Source organism: Delphinapterus leucas, chromosome 10 (genome assembly GCF_059928025.1).
Source record: "Delphinapterus leucas isolate spDelLeu-1000000601 "Yukka" chromosome 10, BTC_Dleu_Yukka2, whole genome shotgun sequence".
Taxonomy (NCBI): Eukaryota; Metazoa; Chordata; class Mammalia; order Artiodactyla; family Monodontidae; genus Delphinapterus; species Delphinapterus leucas.
The window spans coordinates 36,787,389-36,797,500 of NC_143138.1; the positions used below are offsets into that span (position 1 = coordinate 36,787,389).

The following is a 10,112-nucleotide window of genomic DNA, read 5'->3' on the forward strand; positions in this document are numbered from 1 at the left end:
TGTCTGCTCCACTCCCGCCCCCTTCTCTACCCCAGTCCTTTTTGTGAAACTGGCTGAACCTAATAGTTGTCACCGTCTGAGGTAACTTGCCCGAGTTCTGTTTCCCTTTCCTGGAGGGGTGGTCTGAGGAGCAGGGTGGACCAGCTTTGGTGCGTGCTGCCTCTTGCATTAGCAGCAGGGATGGGACTCTGATGCCCTCGCATTGTGGACCCCAGCTTCCCCTGACCTGCCAGAGGAAGGAGGCAGATCTGTGCTCAGTTACCCTGCTTAGCTCAGAAGCGACCCCGAGGCCTGTGGGAGCGAGCCCAGGCCCAGAGTTGAAGCCCCACAGGGCCTTCCTCATAGGCCCACCGGCTTTCCAAGGGAGCTGCATGGGTCTGGGAGCAAAACACAGAGAAAATGGGCCAGGAGTGCAGGCCTTGGGGATGGTCAGATGGCATCACCTTCATGTATGAATAATAGCCTTTTTACAAAGAGTGATTTTTCTTATGCTGTTCCAGAAACATGCTTCTGGAGGCACAGACTTTGCACACAGGATGGTAACGACTTTTTAATGACCTTAAGGGGCCTGGTGTCCAGGCAGCAGTGAATCAGTCTCAGTGGGAGGCTCACAGGGAGAGAGAAGATGGAACACCTGAAAGCAAAGGGGGGAAAACAAACCGCAAATACATGTATTTTCTTTAGTAGCATTACTTGGTAATTAGACAATTACAGGAAACAGCTTCCCAGCAGCTGGCACTTCCACTGTGTGGACAGAGGAGGGATGCAACAACTGTGAACTCCTCACATTTCTTATGAAAGTATTCCTGGTTTGCAGCTGTGGATGCTGAGCTCCCCGTGTGTTCTGATGAACGGGGCAGTAAACCGGGAGCAGACTGCCTCCTCCCAGGGGCGGCTTGGGGCCCGCTCGGCTGGGCTTTAAATGAACTGGCCCAGCCCCTGCTGATCCTTGAGGAATGGCTTTTAAAATAGCGGGGCTGCTTTTGAGCCCAACCGGAGACTGGCTGGTCCAGAGAATAAACTGTTTGGGGGGGCATATTTGGAAGTGGGAAAAGGAGGGCTGGAGGGAGGCCTATGGAGAAACTGCCTCTTCTTCCCCAGGTGCCGCCACTCGCAGGGGGTGGGGTGAGGGGTTCAGACAGGAGCCTGGGGCTCACACTGCAGCGAGTGCCGCCCAGCCCTGTCCTCCCCTTGCCCTGCCTCAGCTCCTCCTCCCAGGGCTCCCCAGCGAAGTCACTGCGCCCACCTGGACGCATCCATTCAGCCCACAGCCCTCTGAAGGCAGCCCCATCGTGGCCCTGTTACTTCATGAACTCCACCAGCCTTGGTCACTCCTCTGTTCGGCCACACTCTTGTCACTACGTGTACGCAGTCTGCCCTTCACGCTTATGTCGAGCTTTATGAGAATCCCGTCGCCTTCGCAGAAGGGCAGGGCGCCTTCTTTGATGAGATTGTAGGGAACACCGTGTGCTCCTGCCCGTCTCCCCACAGTGGGTGGAGCCCTGTCCCCGCCCACCTACGGCGCAGGAGGCCCTCCCCGTCCACGCACTGGGCTCTGCTGGCCCCGTGCTGTCAGCAGGGTCAACTGGGTGGTCTAACCAGGCAATGCTTGTGCTTCTCCTCACAGGTCCTGGCAATCAGTAACTTTTGAAAGACGGCCGGCCTCCTTCATTCGAATCGTTGGAACACACAACACAGCAAATGAGGTAAGGGTCCCCTTTCCTGAAAGACACGGTGATATTTCCTGGTGTACAGGTAAATGCCACATCCTGAGTTAAGTGGAGCTGTTTGTTCCACCCGCTAATGTCCTGTTGTTCAGCTTGGGACAGGAGAAAGTCCTGCTCTTGCACGGTGGGGACGTCGTTACCATTTCTGGGTAGCTCTTCACCAGCGAATGGAAGCCTGCTCCTGCGGCTTTGCTTCCGCCTACCAGCCACTCTGCAGAGACCTGGAGAGGTCAAACGCCCTGTCCTCAGAGCCCTCCGCCCTCCCAGACGTCAGCTGTCTCAGTGGTCCCTGGGCCCTCTGAGCATGGTGTGCAAGGAGCCCCAGCCCCGCGGGGCAGCTGAGGCGCACAGTTGCTGGTTCCTTCTGTCCGGCCCCCCGGTCCTGTGCCAGCCTGCACATAAGTGTTCTCGGGTGAGCCTCTTCCTCCCTGGCCTGTTCCTCACCTAGGCCCAGGCCTAGATCCCGGGGCAGCAGCCATTCCATTGGGCTGCACTGTTTGTGGATGTTCCGTCACCTTTGGATTTCACGAGGGAAGAGTGGGCAGGTTATTCTCCCCACTTTGGGCTCCTGCGGTCAGGGCAGCAGGCAGGTGAGGTTCCTGGGCCTCAAACGCGCTGTTTTTCTCTGGAGAAGTGCACGGGTTCCTCCAGATCAGAGAGGAGAGGACAGTGCCCGCAGTGAGTCGAGAGCGTGAGGGGAGGGCGCTTCGAGTGCTTGTACCAGGACCGCCAGCGCAGCCCAGGGCCGCGCCAGGCACGCCGGGACTGCCCCCCTCAGCAGCGTGGATCCCCGCTGGGCTCACAGAGGCACCTCAGGGTCCACTCACACCGTTTAAGGTGAGAAGGACATCTGTTTCCATTTTGAGTGCAAAATAATCAACCCGTAAGTTAATTATTACTTAGCCTTTCTGTTTCTCAGGTGGGCATAGAGTGAGCGCCGGTGCTGGTGGGTTGGAGTCCGGCAGGTGCTCATCAAGCTGGTGCTTTTACAGTCAGATGTGCTGAGCGTGCACCCCTGAAGGCCTGACCGCTGGTTAAAGACCGCAGTCATAAGGAACAGTAAGGTTGAAACTCGAGGTAGTAAATGCAAGGCATAAAAGTAGTAACCGTCCTGCAATTTCATCTTAACGTGAACTTTCTCAGATCTGTACAGGACCGGCTTCCTGGGTGTGTGACCAGGGCCGTGGCGTGGGGCTCCGTATCCAGAAGGGGGCTCAGAGCTTAGGGTTTAATGCTCTCTAGCACCCTCTTGATAGTCTTGGCAATTTTACCTTTGAATTTTCTTTTATAAGGGAAGCCCCCGTGGGACAGTGGAGTGCCCACCAGGGCCCCGAGCCTCGGCTGACCTGCAGGCCAGCCCTGCCCCTCCTCACCTTCCTGGGACAGGTTCTCAGCCACCCACCCCCTGACCCCTGGAGCATGGACTTGCTCAGCCTCCCCCTCCTCAGCCTGCCCTGTGGCCACTGCCACCCGCCACTCCCAGTGGGGGCCTCGCACGCTTGTGGGGAGAGTCAGGATCTAGTGTGAGTCTCACGTGCGAGTCCCAGGATAGGGCCCAGGGTGCCGTGAGCGCCTGCCCTGACCTAAGGCTCTCCCCCAAGCCTGAGCCCGAGCGAGCGCAGCATCAAAAAGCAAATGAAAACCCCAGGACACGTCAGGAGAGACACTGTGGGAGCAAAGGAGAAGCTTTTTTCCTGCCTTTTTGAACAAGAAGCTCTACATTTTCATTTTGCACTGAGCCTCACACATCATGCAGCTGGCCCTGGATTCATGCATTATGTTTGTCAACTCAGAATTCTCCAGGGCACATCAAGGTGCTTCTGGCACTTCAAAAAGTATTTTAAGAAGTGCAAATATTGTGATAATTTATATTCATTTTGCCTTTGTATTTATTTAGAATAAAAATGATACACGCCCACAATGTGTTTCTTGCAGAGGAGAGCTTATAAACAGAAGCCTGAAACTTTTTCTTACCTCTTCATTTCAAAACAAACCTGAAAATTACAAAAGTAAAGCAACTGATTTTTTTAAAGCATAAAATTAAAGAATTCTAAACATCAGGTCATAAAAACACTTTTTTCTTTTTTTTGATGATGGAACAAAAGTAAATTTGAATCTGCATTTTAATATATATTTGAGCCCCAAACCAAACATCATAGTTGTTAAATTTTGCCAATAAATCTCGATTTTTCTTACCACTTAAATTAATTATGTATGTATTACTTACTAAATTGGAAAACAATTTGAATTTATCTTTACATAATAGTATATGAAGCTAAAATTAAATATTTTTATTTGCAGTCACTTGTTTCTTATATAATGCATTAAAAAAAAGACAAATTTTTTTCTTTAATTCCTAAATGGGAATCTGTAATTATCATTTACAACAGAAGGAATTCTTAACTCAGAGAAGGCTGAGAAGCACCGGAGCAAGTCTGGTCAGAGTCTTTTTCCAGCCCTCAGCCCCAAGCCCATCACCTCAGAGATCAGATGAAAAGTAACTTCCCCTTACAGAACTCTAAAGCTGGAGTGCAAGATCCCCTCTCCCTGATGAGTTTACAAAAATATCTGTGCAGGGAGCCCCAGCTACTTGACTGGACCAGCCAGTTAGCGTGGGTTGACTTAGGTCACTAATTAATGGGTGACCCGTCACATTTGGCTGATGAGCAACTTGCTCAGCTGCCTTACTGAGTGGGTTATTGATCAAGAAAAAAAGCCTCAGTGTAGTGTTGCCAACCTGGGAACATCTCAAATCATAAAATAAACAGTGACCAGGATCATAAGGCAAGATCCATAAACTGTCATTCTCAGAACAAACAAGAAGGCACAAGAGTTGAATTTCACAGAGCACCAAGGATGTAGTGAACCCTCAAAGAGAACGTTCTTTACTGCAGCACACTGGGTTCTGGGCGTCATATCCCCATTCTTAGAGAAGGGCAAGGATGTGGGGCAAAGGTCAGAGGTGTGAGGGAAGGAGGGTGACTGGGGTCGGTCGGGCAGGACTCCTGGGGAGGCCAGGCCTGAGAACTGTGATGGAGCCGACGGCCGGGGAAGGCAGGCGGGGGTCCAGGACAACCCTGGTCCCGAGTCCCATGGAGCCAGAACCGAGTCATGAGAAGACAGCGGTCAGGGAGCCTCTTCCTCACAGTGGAGCCGAGGCAGGGGTTCCTCAGTCTGGCCCTGCTTGTTTGCTGAGTGACATCAGTGGCCTTGGTTTAGTCAGAGCCAGGACCTCTTTCCCTTTAGATGCCAAATGTTACCAGCCCAAAGACTGTGTGCGAATTTCAAGAAGCATAGATGGAATTGGTTTCTAGCATGGGAAGGTTAGATGGTCTTTGTGGACAGCGGAAAGAGAAATGTGCCACGTCTCCCAGGTAAGACTGGTTTCTGCAGGCACTGCCCCGCCCGGAGAGGGGGTTCCGCGCAGGACACGGTGGGGAAGCGCAGCTTGGAGCTCCTGAGAGTTGAGAGCGTTCGGCAGAGATGCGCAGCAGGTGGAAAGTGGCCTGTGTCTGTGGCCAGAGCTGCCGGCGGCTCAGGAAGTGCCCCCACCTCCAGACACCCCAGCTGCTAGCAGGATAGCAGAGGTGTCCAGAGCTAAAACTGATGGGGAATTCTTGCCCGACACGGGCACATGTTTGTCTTGCCGTAGCCGGCCAGGCCTTCCCGCATCAGGCTCGGCATCTGTGCTGCACGCTGATCCCCACCCGGATCAGGTCAGGGCCAGCTCTCAGGTGACGCGGCCGAGGAGGGCTGCGGACGTTCAGATTTCTTGATCACCTGTTTGGGCACGCTTCTGATTTCCTCAGCATTTCATCCCTGTCCTCTGGGAAGTGCGTGTCTGCTCCTGGCATCTGTCTCTCATTTTCCTTTGTGAGCACCACGGCGATGAATTCATTTCATTTTTTAGCTACGTTTACGACTTCTGTCAATAAATTCCCCTAATGTTTACCTCCCAAAGACTCCACCACTTGCTTCAGTGACCTCCTGCGCCTTGTGTACTCAGTGCTTCCTTGTCAGTTATCTTAACTTCTTAGAACATCCTCCTTTCATTGCCTGCCAGCGAGTTTGTCATCCTGCTCCTCCTCCCTGCTCTGTAATCCTCCCTGCGGCGTGCTTCTCACGTTTCTCTGCTCTGCCCTTGGATACCATCCTCCCTCTGCGCCCTTTCACAGGCTTCTTTCCTCTGTCTTCCTCTCACACTTAGCACTAGATGGCAGGCACGTGTCAGTTTGTCTTTCAGCGAGTGCCCGCTCCGTCCTGCTCTCCTTCAGTTGTTTTCATTCATCTGAATCTTCCCAGTGCCTGTAGCCAAAAAGGTCTCCTTGGCTGTTTCCTCCATCACTTTCTCTTGGTCTCAGTCACCAGTGCAACCTCGAGGTCATTCCAGCCCACCTGCCTCAACTGCTACTTGACTCCGAGCTACTCGAGAGGAGGCATTGCTTCCCTTTCTAAGGCTCTCCTGTCTGAAGGACGTTGGACGTGGCCTTGTCAGTAGGACCACCTTCAGGTCCTGGTGGATCTGAAGTTTCCACTCGTGCCGTGCAGCAGCCCTGCTAGTTCTGATGCAGCTCCCCTCACACACCCTTCATTTTCATTTCACTAGTTAACCACAGCAAAGCCGCAAAGGCACACTGCTTTGTCCTTAAGGAGGTCAGGCTGGGTCCGAATGAGGTCTGTCTGTGGACCTACGACAATCCATCAGTCTATTAAAAGAAATACAAGTTACGCCTGTTTCTTCTTATGGCTCTGATGAAACCTGGGCTGGAGAGCAGGTTCTGGAGTGATTTTTTTAGGAGGCAGAGACCTCAGGGGCACAAGCAGCTCCGGGGGTTAGAAAGGACTTGTAGGAAAAGCTAACTTTCTGCAGTATGGAAAGACCCACGGGAAAGCCTTTGCCTAGTCAGTAATAGAGAGTGAGCATGGGGTCGACAGTCTGTCGGCAGCTCTCAGGTCTCCATTTACGTATTGAATTTATGTAGCTGCGGAGACAGGCTACGTGGTCTTGTATCCTAGCCTTAGCCTGGACCTGGCGCATGTGAGCAGAGAGTACCTGCTGCCTGAGTGAGCAGATGAATCGTTCGGTCTGTCCGTCCATCTCTCCCTCTCCCCATCAGGCAGCCAAATAAAGGGAAAGATTTAGTGAAACAACTTCTCCTCCCCGCGATCCACAGGGATGAACATTACAGCATGTTGAAGGACAGAAGCCAGTACAGAAGAATCCGTGTAGTAGGATTATGTTCATACAAACGTCAAAAACAGGCAAAACTAAGCTGTAACATCTGAGGTTGTGTACACAGAAAAGAAATGATTATTATGAAAGCCAGACTGTGGGTCTCCAGCAGGGAGGCTTGGATCAGGAAGGGACCACATTGCGCCAGCGGTTTTTCTGGTTCTTGACCTGCGTGTGGTGTACACGGCTGGTGTTGACTATATAGTTATTCAGCAAGCTATACATTTGTATTTCATGCACCTTTTAGTGCATGGTTTTCACAATAAAAATGTTCTGGTTTAAGCAAAAGGGATAAATTGACGAGGAAACCAAAGCTGAGCGATGTTCAGTGACTCGCACACAGTCATGCCTGGTGAGTGGCAGAGCCAGGGTTTGAATCCAGGCAGTTGGCACTTAACATCCAGGCTGCTCTGTCTCCCCAAAAGGCATAACAAATGGTAAAGCTTCAGAAATGAGCCCAGCTCTGCCCGGGCCAGGTCGTCGAGTCAGGCGCTGGGGAGCAGACGGTCCCTGCGGGCAGGCTTCGTGCACCAGCCGGGCTGGAACCAGGAGAGAAACCCAGGCAGGGCCCTTCCCTGGGGGGCGTTGCAGCTTCAGCGCCTGACAGAAGTCAACCCACGAGAAGACGCCTTCACCTGGAGTGGGGGTGGGGGGATGCTGCGAGGAGCAGCACTGGTGGAGGCCGAGTGATGGAGTGAGCGGAGCAGTGGCGGCTGACGGGGATGGTCCTGAGGAGGGGTTTTGGCATCTGAAAAGTGGATCAGGTCATCCTGATGGGCAGACAGGGATGAGGCTGTGCCATGGCGGGCTTGGGAGGGCGGGGAGTGCAGATCCCTCCATGAGCTCCAGGGAGCTTGCCGCTGGAGGGTCTGCACCGCTGGCACGAGCAGGATGGAGAGTCTGTAAGTGGCTGCTTGAGCTGCCCTCCAGGACCACTCAGCGCCAAGCCTGGAGTGAGGCAGAATTTATTTACGGGCACTGTCAGCCGGTGAGTGGCTCTGGGCTCCCTGTGCCATCCTTGTTCCCATAGCAACATGTAGCTCTAGTGAAGAAAAAACAAAAAGAAGGAAACAGACTCTGCTTAAAAAAAAAAAAAAAGCTCCTTCCTGGCCCCGTGACAGTTATTTCCCAGGCCCCCCCCCCCAGGTCTGGTCATTCCCTGTCTGAATCCCCAAAGATTCCCTCCCCGGCAGTATCCTCCAGAGGATGTCGTCTGAGACACAGCCATAATGCACAGGGTGGGGAGGTAGGGAATGAGCTCAGGAGGAGAGAGAAGTGGGTGGAAGGAAGGGAGGGGCCTTGTCCAGTGTGGACCAGGAGACCTTGGCACTGGTGCCAGCCTCATGCCCAACCAGCTGTGTGACCCCCAGCAAGTCACTTCACCTCCCTGGCTCTCAGGACACTTGTCTTTAAAATAAGGAGAGTGAACTAGATCTTAAAGGTTCCTTCCCAGTGAGACAGAAAAAAAGCAGAAAAATATTTAATTTATAGCACAATTATAAAAAGGCATATTTTATAGGCATCTTTATACTTAAATGTCTATTAGGAAAGATTTTATTGGAAAAAGAGAGGGAAAGTGACACAACAGGGAGCACGTCTTTGTTCCAGACACTCCACAAGCCTTATGCCTGTTGTAGTGGAGCAGCAGTAATTCTGCACCAAACAACCAGCCTGGGAGGAGGTGCACACAGCACCTGAGCAGGTGAGGCCTGGGGGCTGCCGGGCAGCAGGATGGATAGAGACGCCAGCTGGTGAGGATGATGTCCAGCCATGTCCTGCTGCAGAGCCAGCGGTGAGTCAGGCCTGCAGTCTCCCTGCAGCTGGAAGCCTTCGAGACAAAGCAGACATGTCACCTGGATGAAGTGAAAAGCTGCCCAGAGCAGTGGGGCCACCCGCGCGGCCTTGCGGGGAGAGCAGGAGCCCTGGTAAGGCCATGTCTCCCGGTTCTACCTGGGAACTAGAATATTTCTCCTTTTTTGCTTTAGTTTTTCAAAAATAAAAAGATACCTCTACCACTCTAGGGCCAAATTAATTAAGACAAGAGAGTGAATCGCTCCCTGGAGCTCTTGAGTATGCACACATAAAAATCGGTGGTCGGGAGTTCTGGGACTGCCTGGGGTGATGTGTTTTCTTTCTTTTTTTTTTTTTTCCTTTGGCCGTATGGCATGTGGGATCTTATGATCTTAGTTCCCCAGCCAGGGGTTGAACCTGTGCTCCCTGTAGTGGAAGCACGGAGTCTTAACCATTGGACCACCAGGGAAGTCCCTGTGATATGTTTTGGAAAGGCTGTTTTCCAGAAACTTCCAAGCAGTGGAGTTCCAGTTATTTGTGAGTGCCCTGGCCTATGTGAAGATGGGAAAGTGACATTGGAAAGTTAAAAAAACTGTTAACCGTATATAAGCAGTGTCACCAAGAAGCTTACTCCCATACCTAGTAGGCATAAATACTTGTGCAAAACTATGGGGTTATTCTGTCACCCCTAAACAATGCTGAAAAGTTGTTGCTCACAAACTGGAAGTGTCTCCCTATGAAATGGGTTCCTTAACTGAAAACCATGTTTTGGGCTGTACAGATGTACGTACATGAAACTTTGGTTTTAAATTGCAGTGTTTTGTTAGAAACACTTGGTCTTCATTTTTAAAGGAACAAAAATAAAACATCTCTACAATCTAAAGATGGACTCATAACTTGTTCCTGAGATGAGTGTAAGAAGATGTAATTGTCATTGTCATCAGGCTCAGTTAATGTTTGCTGAGGGTGTGTGTGACGCTGCCACACCACACATTGCGAAAGGAGAGAGGAGGTCTTCAGGGTGTATAACTCAGAAGCCACGTCTCTGTGTCTGACTTCTGGGCAGATATCATTGAGAGGTAGGTATCTATTTTATAAAGATGTAAATGTAAGTTGAAAGCTTGGCTCAAATCCTATTTGTATTGGTTGGCATGAAAGCAATCTGTGAAAATTACTCAGGAGAAACCAGAAAGGCAAGGTAGAGTCATTGATCAACATTTATTAAATTTTCCTGATTTCTGCTACAGTTCACGCTGGACTCTTAGCCCAACTTGGGAAAATTAGCAGAGGCTTCTCTGCTTTTAAAAACCTTGAAGACACATTGAACAAAGTGCTCAGGGAATCCCTCTAATGAAAGGCAA

General features: G+C 51.4%; 1 protein-coding gene across 7 annotated transcripts in view; it reads left to right on the top strand.

The window, feature by feature from the left end:
* BTBD9 (BTB domain containing 9) overlaps window positions 1–10,112 on the top strand; it is a 413,720-nt gene that overhangs the window by 388,778 nt on the left and 14,830 nt on the right. For all 7 annotated transcript variants that reach the window (XR_016394454.1, XR_016394453.1, XM_022581804.3 and 4 more), the window contains one exon: window positions 1,628–1,706. Coding sequence is in view for 5 of the 7 variants with exons in the window: in XM_022581804.3 (XP_022437512.1) it covers window positions 1,628–1,706 (79 nt within the window). In the remaining 2 variants the exon portion in view is untranslated. Of the gene's footprint in view, window positions 1–1,627; window positions 1,707–10,112 lie in introns of those variants that run through there.